Raw genomic sequence first — 17201 nt, forward strand, 5'->3', positions numbered from 1 at the left:
TTCTCCATAGTGGTTGCACCAATTTACATTCCGTATTTTTAATCTTTTGAGGAACCACCATACTGTTTTCCACAGCAGCTATATCCTTTCACATTCCCACCTACAGTGCACAGAGGTTCCAATTTCGCCACATCTATGCCAATGCTTGTTTTCTGTTTTATTTTGTTTTTTGATAGTAGCCTGATGTGTATGAGGTAGAATCCTCAATTTTTTAACCGTTAGTTTTATGCTTATTATTTTTTATTAATCACACAATTATCCTTAAACAAAATCTCTGTGGATGTATCTTGTATGTCTTTTGAGCTTTATAAACGTAGTGTAATGCTCTTTGAAGCCTTCTGGGACTTTTCTTCACTCAACATCACACTTCATTCATGTCATTTGTCAGAATGAAGAAGCTCACTTCCTAGAGAAGTAAGCCTGTCCCTCGTCCATAGGTGTGGAGTCAACTGTGGGACTCAGTGCATCAGAGCAAGATGGTTTATTCCTCACAGGGCAGCAAGCAGCATGAGCCTCAGTCCCCAAGCCCCATGGGTGACACGATGGACCCCATATGCTGAGGGATACAGGGTCAAGGGCTGAGGATGGACCCCATATGCTGAGGGATACAGGGTCAAGGGCTGAGCACCTTTTGTAGGAAGCAGCAAACAAGCCAGCTTCCCTCCATCAGGGATCAAACAGTTACTCAGAAGTTACGCTGTCGGGGGACTTCCCTGGCAGTCCAGTGGTTAAGACTCCACGCTTCCACTTCAGGGGGCACGGGTTTGATCCCTGGTCGCGGAAATAAGATCCCGTATGCTGCACAGCGTGCGGCAAAAAAAAGAAAGTCATGCTGAGTAGCCTGTGTGCTTAGCTACGGAAACTGCTTAGTCTTGGGAGAAGTACAGGTCTGCAGGCTGGCACAGTCAGCAAGAATGTGCAGGGATGCTCAGGACCTGCAGGCTGCCTCTTCTGACGTCATGCAGACACCTATGGCTTATCCACTTCACATCTGTATCATATTCTCCCTTTGTGAAGATACCACGACGTTGAGGCTGCTTCCAGTCTTACCCAGGTGCGAGAGTCTCTTGAGGGCAGAGTTGCTGAGCTATGGCTTATCCCTGTGTTTGTTGTAGTTTTTTTTTTTTTTTTTTTGGACGCACTGCGTGGCACGTGGGATCTTAGGTCCCCAACCAGGGATTGAATCCGTGCACCGTGAAGTGGAAGCGTGGAGTCTTAACCACTGGACCGCCAGGAAAGTCCCTTTCTTTTAGTCCTTGTGTCTCTTACTTGCAGCCAAACGCACTCATCAAACTCACTCCCGGGCTTCCCTGGTGGCGCAGTGGTTAAGAATCCGCCTGCCAATGCAGGGGACATGGGTTCAAGCCCTGGTGCGGGAAGATCCCACATGCCGCGGAGCAACTAAGCCCGTGCGCCACAACTACTGAGCCTGTGCTCTAAAGCCTGCGAGCCACAACTACTGAGCCCACGTGTCACAACTATTGAAGCCCATGCGCCTAGAGCCCGTGCTCCACAAGAGAAGCCACCGCAATGAGAAGCCCACGCACTGCAACGAAGAGCAGCCCCCACTCGCTGCTACTGAGAAAGCCTGCGTGCAGCAACGAAGACCCCACGCAGCCAAAAATAAATAAATAAATTTATTAAAACAAAAAAACCCAAAAAAAACCTCACTCCCAGTGATGGATCCCACGGCCCCTGCCCTGGCCACTCAAATGTGGAAACAACTCCAGATCTTAGGAGGAAACGTAAGGTAGAAACCTTAGGAGGAAACTCCTGACTTTACCGAGGAAACCCTGTGCTGAATAAGATTCCCTTTCTGCTTCCTGGTGGAGCAGAAATTCAAATTCAAATTCAGGTGTAGAAAAATGAAGCTTCATTCATTGCACATCCAAGTTTATGAAATGAGATTCTCACCTGCTACAGCAAAAAACAAAACAAAAAACCTCCAAACATGGGGGTGTAGGTGGAATTTGAGTGTGTCCCTGGCATTTATGTCCTAACTTGCTTGAGCTAAGAGCAACAGCTGCCCAGCATCCTGGGTTCAGATCCTGGCTCTGCCCCTGGGGCCTGTTTTCCTTCTCTGTAAAATGGGACCATGGTAGTTGTAATGAGTTGCGTTCGTGGGCAGGAAGTGTACTCAGCAGTAGCCGCTCATGGTAGATGCTACGTGATTTTTTTGCCAATAGGGGAGGGAAGGAGGCCACCATACATCTGAGGCTGTGTGCTTTTTCTTTTTTTTTTAATGTCTGCTGTTAATAAAATATTTTTACAGAGACCAAAAATTCAGAATAGTGCAAAACATCTCAACACCATGCATTCATGACCACTTCTCGTTGATTTTAAACATTTGTTTCAAGTCACATATTTACAGAGAAATGGGGGCATCTGTGCAGATGCCAGACCAACGGGATGGAATTAAAACAGACAAACAGCGTCTTGAGTTCACATTTGCAATCACATGCTAAGAGAAGTTGTGTGGAGGAAGAACCTCCCTGGACTGCGTGGCCGGGTTTGGGTGGGGGGTCTTAGGGGGCCGGGGCCAGGGTTGGGGTCTGAATCCCCCTGGCCGTGTGGCCGGGGATGCATAGGGACCCTCTGCCTGTGACCTGTGCCTGTGCCACTGTGGCTGGGCGGGGGGCAGGGGGAAGATGGAGGGGGTCTTACCTAACACCATCAACTTGATTTGTCTCTTAAAAAAAAATAAAAGGCAAAGAGAAGAGCAACACGTGTCCATGAAAACGACTTTGGTCCTTGACAATTCTTAGGAAAGGATGTTCAGGGGACAGCAGGGGTCATGATGTGGACCAGCCCCCCAGTGAGCTCCCCCATTCTCTGCCTGCACAGCAGAGTTGGGGCAACTCCAGGCTGTCTCCACTCTGCCTCGTGCCTCAGTGTTCCCACCTGTAAGATGGACAGCGCTGGGGGGGACAGAAAGGTCTCTGAGGTCCCAGCTGAGAGAGGTCCCAAGGATTTCTAGTTGGCTAATTTTTTTTTTTTTCATCTGTGATGGAGGCATGGTGAGGTTTCAGGCTGTGGTGCCTGAGAATCAGGACTGAGGGATGCGACTGGGTGCCTCCTCATTTTAGGTAAATCCTTCGAGGACAGACTGGTGAGAGCCAGAGAGAGCAGGGGACCCTCTTCCTTCTAGAAACCTGTTTTTGCTTTTTCTCCTTTCTCTGTCTCTGTATCTCCCCATCTCTGACTGGAAGATCTCCTGAGTGCCCAGATCTGTGTGGGAGGGGGAGGCTGGTACGGACAGACACACATGTGGATGCATGGGCACACACAGAACCCCCTGCCCGAGACATAGTTCAACTAGGCATCCCCTCCCTGCCATCCCCCTGTGCCCAGAGAGCCTTTCACAGACACCCCTAGCCCCATGGCATCAGAGACAGAGGCTGGGGAAGGGACAGACAGAGGAGGAGGGACAGAGGCTGGGGAAGTCCTAAGGGGGATCAGAGAGTGTTTTCTACAGAAGGGAAAATTTGTGATGAGTTTTGAGGAATGAGTAGGAGTTCTCTGGGAGAAAGAAGAGGGAGGAAATTTCCAAAACAGTTCTAGCCTGGGAGTCAGAGTGTCATTTGACAAATACTCCCTGAGGCTTCCTTCATGTGCCTGGGCCAGTGCTGGGGAATCCTACACACACACACACACACACACACACACACACGCACGCACGCACGCGAGCGCTTTGACCAGAGAGCCTCCCGATGAATCTTTTGGGAAATACCCTGGCTCTCTCCGGCAGAAGCTCAGCTCCCCCTTTTCCTGCCAGTCATCAAAAAAATCTTTCAGAACCCACCCCAGATCACAGATTACCTCCCCTTTGGGTGTTGCTGGCGTTTTCAACTCCAAGTGAACCGCCCAGCGCACCTCCACCTCTTGGATGGTCTGAAGTTCAAATCTGCCTCTCAGTCCTTGTGGTGGAGACTCCACGTTCTCCCCAAGCCACCTCTCAGCCTGTCCCTTGCCCCTGGCTGGGGCCCACCTTCCCCACCATCCTGAAGGAGAACTTTCGTCCTAATCTCTGGTTCAGAACCTTCGGTCACTTCAACCTGCCTGAATTTAGAGGAACACACAAATGCTTCCGGGTAGATGAGAAAACAGTGTCGCTTCTTCCAGACTCTTGTTCACGGATGGGGAAACCATTATCATACAACACTCAATTTGCACACGGCCTCCTTAGAGATGCTCAACCCCTCGGCAGTGCACAACTGGGACATCTGTACCCAGGGACCCTGGGGCTCATCTAGGCAGAGTTTTAAATATATACTCCAAAGTCTTTCCAAGAATTAATGTCAGTGTCCTGAAAGCATTTTGTCCTCTCGCCCCCACCATCAGTCCATTCTTCATGACGTAGCCAGAGGAAGATTTCAAAACCTGAAATCAGACCCTCCTCAGCTTTAAAATCTCCTGGGGCCCCCAAGCGTCTGAGGGTAAAATCAAAACTCCCCAGGGCAGCGTACAAGACCTGGTTTGATACCTCTGCAGGTGTCCCCAACCTCATCACCATCCCCCAGTACCCCACTCGCTGGCTCAGCTCTAGCCACGCTGACCTGGCTGTGCTTCAAGTCAGCCTACCTCCTAGCCTTTGCACCTGCTGTTCCTGCTGCCTGGAGCTCTTTTCTCTCCAATGGGTGGTTCCTTCTCACTTTTCACCTCCAGAGAAAGCCCTCCCTCACCTTCCCCATCTGACGTAGGCTCCACCACTCCGAGAGCGCAGCTAATCCTCATCTCATCCCTCTGTTTTAATTTTTCCCTAGCACAGCACAATCCTGTATTTATCAACCTGGCAGAAAAAAATCCCATGACATACACACTGGTCCAACGTGGAAAAGCAGATTCTGGGCAAAGACAAGCCTTGCCAACCTTTCCCAAAATGTTTCCCAAAATGCCTGCATGCGCTAAAATGGGGAAATTAGACTCTGGCCAAACTGCCCCAACATCCCTGCAGGAGGAAGAGTTTCAGGCAGCTAGAGCCCCCCCCCCCCGGGGTATCCTGTGACCTGTGTGTTTAAATGAATGAATGGGATTATGGGGAGGAAGCTCCCAACACACACAAACACACACACACACACACACACACACGCACGCACACACACACACACACACACACACACCCTCGAGTTTCTGGTCTCTTTCTGTTCTTTCCTGACTGGAGCATTCTGGGGAAGGAAGAAGGGGTTGGCTTAGGGGACTGGGTCCAGGGAATCCCAAACCTTCACGCTTTTTTGGCGGGAGGTCAAGAGTTCTCAGGGTATCTCCCCGTGGGGTCCCACTGGAAAGTGCTGAGGGCAGGGGTTTTGCTTGGCAACCAGAGATGGGAGGGGGCACTGGGGGTCTTGGCCCAGGACCCCCATCCCTTTAAGGGTTGGGGGAGGTCCCCTAAGGGGGATTAGCAGCAATGGGGAGCTGTATCGGGTCATCCGATCTCAGCCCACCCTTCAATGGGGCACACAGGCCAAAGGGAATGGGGAGAGGGTGTGGCACTGGGACCCTCGGCATTGTCTCAGGCAGCTCTCCGGGCCTCAGTTTCGTCGTCAAATGGGTGGGTTGAACTCTACGATATGAGGATTGGGTATGTGGGGGGGAAAAGGGAGGCAAACCCCCATAGGGAAGTGGGGACGGCGCGGGAGCCCCAAAGCCGACCCCTTGGTCCCCAGGGTTTGGGCGCCCAAGGGCGCATGTGCTTTTGAAATTCCATCCTCCCCCCTTCCCTGTTTATTTTTTGCACAAACATCAAAAGGGACTCTGGTACACCCGGGGGGCCCTCCAATCACCACCCTAGTCCCTCCAGGCCCCAGACCACCCTAGGAGGCGCTCCAGGAAGCCCTGCCCCTTGCCCAGAGCCCGCCCCTCGAGGGAGCTGAGAGTTCCATACTTGGCAAACTGATCTTGGGCCCCAGGGGTTGGGGACCCATCTTATGGCTTCCCCAGGGGGCAGGAGACAGAGCCTCCCGGTACCACAGCCCTGGGACCTGGCCTCCTTACTAGGGGGTGGGTTTTCCTCCCATCCCAGCTCGAAAGTCCCCCTAGACGATGGGGGAGTGGCCTCAAGTAGGGGGATGTGCCTTCTTCCTTCCTCGCGCCCCACTGCGTGGCCTCCTGAGGGGGCGGGGCGTTGCCATTCACCTTTCCCCAGAGGGGGAACTAAATCCAGGGCGCAGGTGCAGCCCAACCTCAGCACAGAGCGCGGACACTCGCCCCCTGGGAGGTCCCAGCTCGCGGGCGCCGCCCCACCCCGTGCGCTCTGCGCAGGCGCAGTGGTGCCCGCCTGCGTGCCCCACGCTATGGAGCAGGCGCGGCCCCGCCCTCCTCGGCGGAGCGCGTGTCCGACTTAAGCTTGACGAACTCCTTGGCCACCTCATCGTTGCTGCGTTGCGACAGGATGCGCAGCACCGTGAGGCCCGTGTCGTCCATGTGGATGCGGCGGCCAAGCGGCAGCCAGCAGGCGGCGCTCCCGCGCTGGACCAGCTCGCGCAGCTGCAGCACGGCCAGCCCCACTGTGCGGTCCTCGCGCGCGAAGCAGTAGTCCTTGACGCACACCTGCAGCTCATAGCACTCCGGGCCCGCTTCGGCGCTCAGCGTGCTGCGGGAAGGCTAGGCGTGAGGACACGTCCCGCCCACTGACCAGCCACGCCCCTACCGGTGACCCCCGCTTCCCCTGCCCCGGGTCACGCCCACAGCCGCGCGTTCTGAGCTGGGGCATTCTGAGCTGGGCCATTCCCATAATGAGTGGCCTCCTATTTTCATAACCTTCCACTTAGGCCGGGCCCCACCCCTGACCCAGATGTCCGGCCCCATAGCCCCGCGCTGGGACACGCCCACATCAGCTGACGATGTCCATCCCCAGCATTGTCCCTGCCAAGTCTCTCCTTCCCTTCTTCCTTTTCCTCACCCAAGGACGCCTCCATCAGACTACTCCCAGCCCCCAGCCAAGCCACATCCCCACCCCCAAGAGACCCTTCCCCCAGAGTCCTCTGGCTAGGCCATGCTCCCACCCTGTGATACCAGCACCCACACTCTCAGCCAGCTGAGCTGCTGCCTCCACCACCCTACCCAGATATGACACCAAGAAGCCCCTTTACCAGGCTCCCATCTGAACTCAAGTTCTCCCCTTGACGTGGCCCCTCCCCCCTGCTCCCTAGCCTACTCTTCGTACGCCCATGTAACCTGCCAAGATGTCTCACCATGAGTGACTACCCACTCCAGCGCTCCTCGCCCTCCCCCAGGCTACGAAAGGCTACGAAGTCGCCAGTGCGGCCTGATGCTGGCTAGTCAAGAACTCATTTCTTTCAGGCTACATGCACACCGATCCCTTGCCTCTCCTTCCCAGGCTACATTCCTAGCCCTCAACTAGTTTGGGCCACCCCAGGAGACATCTGCCCCCTCCTAGGCGGTGCTCTTGCCCCCAGGGATTGCTTCAGGTGACCTAGCTCTCCAAAGTCCTCTCACCAAGAGCTCTCCCCTCACAGGACTGGCCAGGCTCCTGTCCCTCAGGGGCCTCCACTTCCCCCCAGCTCTGATGTCCCCTTACCCCACTGTACTCTGTCCCCCAAGAACACCCCCAATGTTACCCTGCCCCAGTGAGGTTCACACCTGATCCAAAGATCCGCCGACCCTCACCCCCACCCCAGAGAACCCCTCTGTACACCTTGATCAGACTTGTTTATGTTCCCCATAAATCATCTGCTCCTCTAGACCCTGATGCCCCTGACCTAGGGAGCCCCACCTAGATGTGACCACAGTCCTACCCATACGACACATACCCCCATGACCTGGGCCAAGCCACACTCCACTCTTGTCCCCCAGAGCAGACTCCTCCAGATGACCTGCCCCAATAGCCCTGACAAAGTTCATTGCTGACTCGAGGAGGTCCATGTCTATGCCCCTCAGCCCCTCACCCACAAGCCTCTTGCCCCATCATGACCAACCACGCCTCTTAAACAGACCAGAATCTCCAGCCCTGGAAATGCCCCTGCCCAACACGCTCCTTCTGGCCAGACTCCTCCCCTTCATGAGCCCTCATCATGAGGTTATATCACACTCACTGTCCTCTGGGACCTGTCTGCCCCCCAAGGTGGTCACCTCCATCCTGGTGTTCCCTCACTGATGTCACTCCTGTACTAAGGTGCCTCCCTTCCCAGCATACCCACCTAGGATGTGACCTCTCCTGTTCCTGTCCCTAGGTACCACTGGCCCACCAGACATCCCTCCTGCCTAGTGGACCCTGAGGTTCATATAGCGGATGTCCCCTTGCCATTCTCCCCTAAGCATCCCAGACTTACAACTGGAAGCTCTCATTGTACTTTGGGGCCCAGCTGTTGTTCTTAGATTTGGTCGCAAACTTGCGTTTCTTGTCACTGAGCTGGGGCCCGATGATGTTGACCTCGATGAATGGCCGGAAAATGCCAGAAGTCTGCCACTTGAGGTCATTGGCAGCCACCACTGTTGGGGGAATTAGAAGGTAAGGTTGGTTAGAGTCCCCCAGTACACAGTTGTGGTTTTCAAAGCCTGTCTGAAAGACTACATTTCCCAGAATGCTTCTGTAGCCAAGTGTGGCCATATGACTAACTTCCAGCCAATGAGATGTAAGAGGAAGTGATGCGTACAGCTTTCAGGTTGTGGCTTAAAAGGCAGGGAGAATGCCCTAAACTTTCGCCTTCTCCTAGCTGCAAGGTGGGATGCTGATGGGGGCTGAGTTCTTTGGGACCCTACAGAGGAAGAAAGCATATTAGGGATAAAAGTACAACAAAAGATGTCAGGGGCCTGGATCCCCAACACTGTGAAGCCTCTTCATCAATTCTGGGCTGATTGTCCTCGGAGTTACCTCAGAGAAAGCTTTATTCCATCTATCTTGTTTAAGCCACTGTTATTTTAGGCTTTGGCTAAGACAGCCCAATCTGTGTTCTAATTAGAAAATAAAAGCCAACAAAAGGAAAGCAGAGCTGAGACAGAAAGTGGAATGAGGTCTGTAACACTCTTTGTACCTCTTCATCCAGCTATGCCTGAAGGTGGTGACTTCGGGAATTTTCAGTTTTATAAAAAGATTTTTTTTAACGAAAAAAAATTTCTTCCTTACACCAGTTTGAGTTTGGTTTTCTGTCTTAGAACCTAGTGCATCCTGGCTGAGGCACTCTCCCTCCCACCTCAGATTACTCACCTTTCACTGTGACCTTGTGTTCCCCAGTTCCTGGATGAGTGAAGAGCTCTACATGGACGGAGACTTCACCCACAGGGTCTTCCACACCCGAGCCTGGCCGGGGCAGGGGAGGATGCTTGGCATAAGTTTCATTCTTTCCCACCCACCAGAAAGGACCTGGACTGCCTCCCACCCACCATGTGCTGGCGGCACCAGGTCATCAGCCGTGACAGGGTGGCACTGAGGGTGGGCTGGGAAGATGGGTATTCTTAGGGAGGCCAAGAATCCTGGGTTCTAGCCTTTCACTGCCTCACTGTGTGATCTCAGGCAGATCTCTTAACTTCTCTGAGCCTAATGTCCTTTTTCTCATTCCCTGTCATTAAACTCAGCCTTCATCTTTCACACCATCTTGGCAGCATCTGATACCCTGGCTTCCTGTGCCTCAGTTTCTCCTCTTGGCTGCAACAAGGCCACACTCTCCAATCTGTTCTCATCCTACAGATTAGTCACTCCTTCTCACCCTCTTTTGCCATTTCCTCCTCCTCTGTTGATCTTCAAGCCGTTGGGGCAGGCGGTGCCTTAGTCCTCAACCTCTTTTTTGTTTTCATTTCCTCCCTAAGTACTGGTACGGTGGAAAATCCTGTCAGCTCTACCTTTAAAATACACCCAGAATTTGGCCCACCTCCTTGGCCTCCATCCTGGTCCAGCCCCCATCAACCTTCTGGCTCCATCTCACACTTCAGGTATGGCTAAATGAACCATGGCTGCCCAGTCAGAGCACTCCCTGGCCATGGCTGCAGTGACTGGCTCAGGAATGGTCATGTGACCCAAGATAGGCCAATAGGAGTTGTCCCTGGGCCAACTAGGCCAACCTGGAATATTGCAGTGGCCTCCTCGCTGTCTCCCTGCACCCTCCTCTCAGCTTCTTTCAGTACACCAGCCAGAGAAATCCTAACTCAGATCATGTCCCTTCTCTGCTCAAAATCCTCCCATGGCTCCCATCTCACTCTGAAATAATCAAAGTCCTTTTGTGGCCTGCAGTGTCACTCCTGACATGTGTCACTATTACCTCTCCTGCCTCACCTCCCTCCACTCTTACCCTTGCCACGTTGGCTCCAGCCTCACAGGCTTCCTCACTACTCCTCCAACACACTGTGATAACATGACCCAGAATCCTCAGCTCTCCTGAAGTGACAGCTTGTAGAGAAATCTTTCATTTTCCCTGCCATTCCTTTTCCAATAGACCATCTCAAGTTTCCATTGAGAAATGTCCCTACCTCACCTCAGACCTTGTGGCTCCATCTCACACTTCAGGTAAGGCTAAACGAACCACGGGTGCCCAATCAGAGCATTCTCTAGCCATGGCTGCAGTGATTGGCTCAGGGATGGTCATGTGACCCAAGCTGGGCCAATAGAAATTGGCCCTGAGACTTTTGCTGTAACTCTTCGGAAAGAGTCTCTCTCTGGTTAGGCTGGCAAGGCTGACTCTACCCAATGAGGGGAGAGTCCACCTCACAGAGGTCTCAACAGAGACCAGTGACCGATGGCATTGTTGGAGACTCTAGATCCAGCTATTACTGATGCCAAATCAATTCCTAATCTTTCAGTTACAGGCTCACAAATTCTCTAGTCTGCCTGAGTCAGGGTAAGGTACGCTTCAGTTTCTGGCCACCACAAGCATCCTGATTGATTAGTTCTGATGGGGATCATTGAAGGAGCAGTTTAAAAGCTTCTGTCCCCATTCCTCCCTCTGTGACTCTTGGGAAGGGCATCCTGTGGGGCCTGGGAACCTGTGACCGTCAGCACCCCCACCAGTCCCCTCCCCTCAGGAAGCTCCCCACACCTGGAGCACTCCATGCATGGGGGGAGGAACAGGGGGAAAGGCAGGGGTGGGTGTGGGGAAGGAGAACGGGTCAGTCCAAGGTTGACCGGGTTACCTGTCTCTGGGCGGAAAGTGACCGAGGCTCAGGGGGCAGAGGGGCCTGAAGACCCTGCACCCCCTCATCTTCGCTGCCCACCCCAGGCTGCCTTCCTTGTCACCTCAGGCTCCCACCCCCCTTGCCCCAACCAGTCACATGCTCAGCCTCACCCGCCACCCCCAGGCTGATGCTTCACAGCAAGCTCAATCCGGGCCAGACTGAGGGGTGCCAGGGGAGAGTCGGACAGTGGTGGGTGGGGTGAGGGGTCAGATCATGGCCAAAGCTAGTAAGAAGGGGGAGGGGGGCAGTGCTGGGCACCCCCATCCCGTGGTTTGCTGGCTCCAAGGGGAAGGGTCTTTCGCGGGCTTCTCTGTGCTTTCCCCAACCCCATCCCCACTCCCCAAGTCCTGGACACCCCCTACAGGGGAAGGTTCCTTGGGCAAAGGGCTTAATCTCCTCTGAGACTCAGCTTCCTCATCTATGGAATGATGGGCGCCCTGTGGAGCGACCAGGAGGAATGTTTTCCGAGAGTCCCTGAGAAACGCTTGGCACAAGGGCTGACCCCGAGTTAGAGCCTAAAAAATGTTGGTTTCCTATGCTTAGAAAAGTGACGCCAATAATCATCATGATCATATAACCAATAATAATAAAACAACTAACAATTGTTGCCAGCTAGTACACGTCAGGGACTTTCCCGTCAGGAAAGTCTCAGGGCTAAATTTAATTCACCTAATCCTAAAAATAATCCTATGAATTAGGGTCCTTGACTGCTCCCATCTTACAGATGAGAAACCTGAGGCTCAGGGAGGCAGCCTGTTGCCAGAGGCGCCCAGCCACGGAGTGGCAGAGCTGTAATCTGAGCCCGCTCTTAACCGGGCAGGCGCCTGTCTGGGGGGACCCGGGATCTGGTTTAAGAGAAGCACCTAGGGAGAAACGAATTGCGACTCGAATCGCTTCTCCTTCCCCACGTGGAACCAGCAAGCCGTCCTTCCCCCTTGTCCGCCTCGGCCCCCTCGCAGCCAGTCGGGTCTGGGCGGGGCCCCGCAGGCCTGGGAGACGGAAGGACGGGCCTTTTACTAGCCGGGCCGGGAGGGGCGCAGGCACCGGGCACCGGGCGCGGGTGGGCGGCGGAAGCACGTACCCTTCTCAGGATAAATGTCTTCACTAAGGGTAAACCTAGTCCCTTTTCCACCATGGACTAATCACGGTGGGGAGGTGGAGAAAGGAGGGAAGGGAGGAGTGGGGGGGGGAGAGACGAGCGAGCGAGAGGCGAGGATGGAGGGCGAGTGTGCGTGACGGGGAGCAGGGTAGGCGCGGAGAGGGGGCGGCGAGTGAGAGGGAGGAGAAACAAGAGAGAGAGAAACGTCAGCTGCAGACGGACAGACAGACAGCCTCCTGCTCCGGGGGCACACCAGGGACACTAAAAGCAGCAGCGTGGGCTGGGCCCGAAGCCGAGGGCCCTAGGCCCTGGGCTGACTCGGGGGGGAAGGGGGCCGCTTGTGGCCACGGGGTTTAGCACCCCTCACCCCGGCCTCCTCTTTCACTGCCGGAACTAAACCTGGGTCAGCGGCCAAACTTCTCTCCGTTGTCTGCACTCTTAGGGCCAATTTTGAAAAGGGTGGTCCCCAGGGAGGGGAACTAGGACCCTGGAGTTCTGCCCCCCCAGCCCCAGCTGCTGTGTGCGAACTCAGAGAGGGACAGGAGACAGAGGCAAGAGAAGAGAGAGAGAAAGAGAGAACTTGAGAAATGAGAACTCCCTCTCCGTCCGTCCTCTCCAGGTCGGGGTCCCTCCCATCTCTGGGGCTGTCATTCCTTAGCCCCCGACAGTACAGAGGTCCCTCCCTGGGGTACTTTCAACCATTCCTCCAGAGGTCCCTCCCCGGGAGCTGCCAATCATTCCTTGGCCGCATGACGTCAGAGGTCCCGCCCCTGCCAGAGCTGTCAAACAGTCCTTAGTCAACTGCCGTCACAGGTCCCACCCCCAGAGATGTCAACCACTCCCTGGAACCAGGGCGTCGAGGTCCCGCCCCTAAGAGCTGTCAATCACTCCCTAGTCCTGGCCGTCAGAGATCCCTCCCCACAGCTTTCAATCACATCCTGACACCATGACGTCATGGATTTTCCCCGGAGAGGTCATCCCCTCCTGGCCCAATGACGTCATAGGTTCCGCCCCTACGAGCTGTAGATTGCTCATTGGCCTGGTGACACCATGGAGCTCAGGTGCGCCCCGAGCTGTTAATTCGGCCCAGACCCATGACATCACAGAGGAGGTGAGTCAGAGGGGCTCGGCTGCCCCTGCGGGCGGGGGATTGTCATCGCGTTAACCAGTGGCTCCTTACCCTGGGCCGACTGCGTCTGCACGAATGTCTTGATGAGCAGGTCGGTGGCCTGCGTGTAGAGGGACAGGGCGTAGCGCAGGGACTGCAGGTCTGGACTCTTCTCCAGGAAGGTTTTCTTGAGGCCCACGCCACCCGCATGGAAGTATTGCTGTGGGGAACAGGGTGGAGAGAGGTAAGGCTGGCAGGACCCCCTACCCACGCATTGGGCTGGGCAGCCCCAACTCTCCCTCCCCTACTCCACTGCCCTCTGCTGTGATATGCCACGACAGGGCAGGTCTTCAGAACACCCAGGTCCTGCTATTCCCTCACCTCCACCCCTGCCCCAAACACGCCTGTGGACTCCCAGCCCCCTCAGAATAACACCCATGCCCTGCACCCCTCCCAGCCTTCTTTCCAAAAGTCTTCCCTAGAACGTACCTGCCTCAGGGCCTTTGCACTTACTATGCTCACTGGCATGAAGGCCCTCCCAGCCCCACTCCCACTCCCTATTTTGCCACGGCTGGCTCCCTGTCTTTCTTTGATTAAGGTTTCAAGGAGTTTTCCTTAACCACCCCAACTACATGTGTTGCCAACCCTGTTGTGCTGTAATTCTCCATTTCAACAAAACATTTCCTTCAGAGTAGTTTTCACGCTTTTTATTTCATGGAGACCACGGCCCCTTTCATGTCTCCATGTTCTTGCATGGACTGGTTCCCTGCCTAGAATGCTGTTGCTTTGCCTTGTGAATTTCTATGCAGTCCTCAAACCCCACCACCTCCCACATGCCTTCTAATCCAGAAAGCCCTTACTGCCCCCTCCCTGGGCTCTCCCATCTTTTCTTCTACCCTGTCCTGACCCCACAGGGCTGGGGATGTCTACATCCAACTGACATCCAGCCTGGGGCTCCTCAAGTCCCTGCCATCAGCCAGCCTGGAGCTGACATAGAAGGGTCATCAGGAAGTGTTTATAAATGGAATGAATTAAGGTGGGTTTGAGCCTAGGTCCATGTCCACACCAGCCACACCCTCTGCCTGCCCCATCTGGGATGGGCAGGGGTGTGGCCTCTCACCTTGATAGTGTCCAGGGCCAGCTCAACAACTGCACACTGCTTCGGGGTCAAGCTCTTGGCTTCTTCTCGTACCATGTGGTCCTGGATGGATGGAGAGAGTGTCCATGTGGGCAGAGCAAATTCTGCCTTGGGGATCTGCCTATGGGTCTCATTCTTGCTAAACTCTGAAGAGTTGGACAGTGGGTCTGTCTTTTCATCATTGTGTTCCCAGTGCCTAGCATGTGGCTGGCACACAGCTGGTGCTCAATAAATATTTGTCAAATAAATTGTTTGTATTCTTGATCAAGCTGTATCTGAAGCTGAACCTTGCACCTCTTTTCAATACACTGAGCAAATACATTGTGATTAAGCCCGTCTGAGTAGGGTGTCTGTCCTTTGAGCCTGCAAACCATGCCACTATTCTGGGACCTCTTCCCCAAGAAGCCTCCCACCCCAATGCCCTGCCCCCACCCCTGGCCTCACCTTGAGTTTAGACAGCTGACCCAGCTCCTTGGCTGCATTGAAGATCATCTGGGTTCCCTGTAGGTAACAACAGACATAACCCCGGTGAGGGTGGGGGGGGTCCTTCTGCCCAGTGCCCAAGCTGCCACTGACACCCCAGCCCTGGACGCCATCTTGGTTCTTGTCCAAAGGCTCTGGGCAGGGCAATGGTTGTGTCCTGGGGACAGAGGTCTGGAGACCCCCAGGAAGTGCTGAGAAGGAGATGGTGACCTTGTCTCCAGAAATCTCAGTCCCGTGGGGTGCTACCCATCCTGCCATCTCCACCATGACCCCAGGTTTGTGGGACAGAGAAGAAAACAGAGAGCAGGCTGTGATGGTGTTTGCGGGTATGGGTGGGGCTTGCCAGCCCCAAGTCTTGGAGCCTTGAGCAAACTCAAGGGGTGGGCTCTGTGTAGTGAAAACCACTACCCACCATGGGCCCATTCCCTCTGTAGAAGAATTTCCCCAGTAATCTGGGGGGCCTGTTAATCTGACCTTTTAAAGGAAGAATCCTCCCCCTTAACACACACCTCAGTACCCCGCCCCCCCAAACAGACATCAGCAATATGACATCCTGGTTATGGCTCCGATGAACCGGGTGGGCATGGGTTCAAATCCCAGCTCTGCTATGTGGCCCTGGGCAAGTCATTTAACCTCTCTGACCCCCAGTTTTCCCATCTTGATGGGGGAAATCATATCCCAGCTTAGCTGGGACTAATCATGTCTTTGTTCAGTGTTCACAGTTCTTATCACTTGGTTTCGAGGTCACGGGCAGTGTTAGGGGAGACGGGGTCGTAGCCTGGAAGCTACATGTCCTGCCTCCTCCATCACTATGTTGGGTGACCTGAGGCATGTCCTTGGCCCTTTCTGGGCCTCAGTTTCCTCCCCTGGCTAATAGGGGCACCTACACTAGCTTAGGGGATAACAGCTGTGGTGGGAGCTGAGTAACGGTGAAGTTATGAGTCCTGAATTACTGGGTCCTGGGGTGGTCTGGGGGTCCTAGGCAGGGCTAGCCAGGGAGGAGGGCCATTTACAGCTGGGATGTTTGGAATCACGTTGATGCTTTTCCAAGCTGGCCAGTGGGATCTGGTCACCCTGCCACTACTGGTATTATTATTAGCGTCCTGGCTGTCGCTACTCTTCTTATTCCTTGTCTGTGATTCCCCAAGGCTGTCACAAGGCACAGTTACTCGGGAGCCCAGCCTGGACCTTGGTTTCCCCTGCAGCACCCTCCTCCCCACCTGCCACCCTTCCCGCGCCACCCCTCACGAGCAAGCCAGACAGACAAAGGAAGAAGAGACCAACAGACAGGGTCACGGTACACCCCCGATGGCACGGATCACAGAGGTGGAAGAAGGTAGGGGGTGGGTAGTGGGTAGGTAGGGGGTGGGGTGGGAGCCAGACAGACAGGGAGAGGCTGGTCTTACATCTGAGTGGCTTGGCACTTTCGCCCTGCCCTGTGGAGAGAATCAGGCGAAGGTCAGAGTTCGGGTGGCTGCTGAGAGGATACTCAGTGGGACTTCCCTGCCCCCTCAAAGCACAGCCCACGAGCTCCCTCCCAGGTTCTGGGGCTAATGCTGGAACCCCTCCCCAGCTAGGCACCTTCCCTTGTCCTCTGGTGGGGACCTGGGGCCAGACCCTGGACTGTCAGGAGGCTAGAATCAGCCCATCACCTGGGGACAGGTGTCCAATCCCACAGTCAGCCTGCCCCAAGATGGGGTGCCTTGGGGAGGGGAAAGAAGAGAAGCCTCAGAGTCTCTCCTCCCCCAACTCCCAAGACCTTACCCCAGCAGGCCTGACTCTAAAAGAAGCGTACTAACGGGTATCACCAGTTCACTCAACACACAGACACACACCCAGGCACATCCATGGGTGTGCAGAAAGTTTATGCACACACAAACCCCCAGATCAACATACGAAGACACACACGTGCAGAATTCACAAGCTAAAGTACACACGTGTACTACTAAACACTTGCACGCATGTGCACAATTACACACATAAACCCATGCACTCTCCACCCCCCCAGGGATGTACATACATGTATATGGTGCCTGACATACTGCATGTGTTCCCCAAAGGGCTGGATGAATGAGTTGGGAAGCCCTACAACCCATGTTCATGAAGTGGCGACCCCACTTGTGCTCACACAGGCATGATAGCTCCTGTATGACTGCACAGCAAGGGCAACTGTTCACGTGTTGCCACAGCTCCTATCTCCTTATAACAAACACCCATTAGAATAAACAAAACAAAACAAAACATGTCTCAGT

The 17201-nt window shown here is 54.5% G+C and overlaps 1 protein-coding gene across 1 annotated transcript in view; it reads right to left on the minus strand.

The window, feature by feature from the left end:
* Nucleotides 1-1876: 1876 nt before the first annotated feature.
* Nucleotides 1877-17201, minus strand: part of UNC13A (unc-13 homolog A) — a 67540-nt gene continuing 52215 nt past the window's right edge. Inside the window, exons 37-44 of the mRNA XM_060296866.1 lie at nucleotides 16356-16385; nucleotides 14911-14967; nucleotides 14449-14529; nucleotides 13401-13548; nucleotides 12203-12259; nucleotides 9164-9256; nucleotides 8289-8448; nucleotides 1877-6589 (exon numbers count right to left, since the gene is read on the minus strand). Of these exons, the coding sequence (XP_060152849.1) occupies nucleotides 6289-6589; nucleotides 8289-8448; nucleotides 9164-9256; nucleotides 12203-12259; nucleotides 13401-13548; nucleotides 14449-14529; nucleotides 14911-14967; nucleotides 16356-16385 (927 nt within the window). The 3' untranslated portion in view covers nucleotides 1877-6288. The remainder of the gene's footprint in view (nucleotides 6590-8288; nucleotides 8449-9163; nucleotides 9257-12202; nucleotides 12260-13400; nucleotides 13549-14448; nucleotides 14530-14910; nucleotides 14968-16355; nucleotides 16386-17201) is intronic.

The sequence above is a fragment of the Globicephala melas genome, chromosome 3 (assembly GCF_963455315.2).
Source record: "Globicephala melas chromosome 3, mGloMel1.2, whole genome shotgun sequence".
Classification (NCBI taxonomy): domain Eukaryota; kingdom Metazoa; phylum Chordata; class Mammalia; order Artiodactyla; family Delphinidae; genus Globicephala; species Globicephala melas.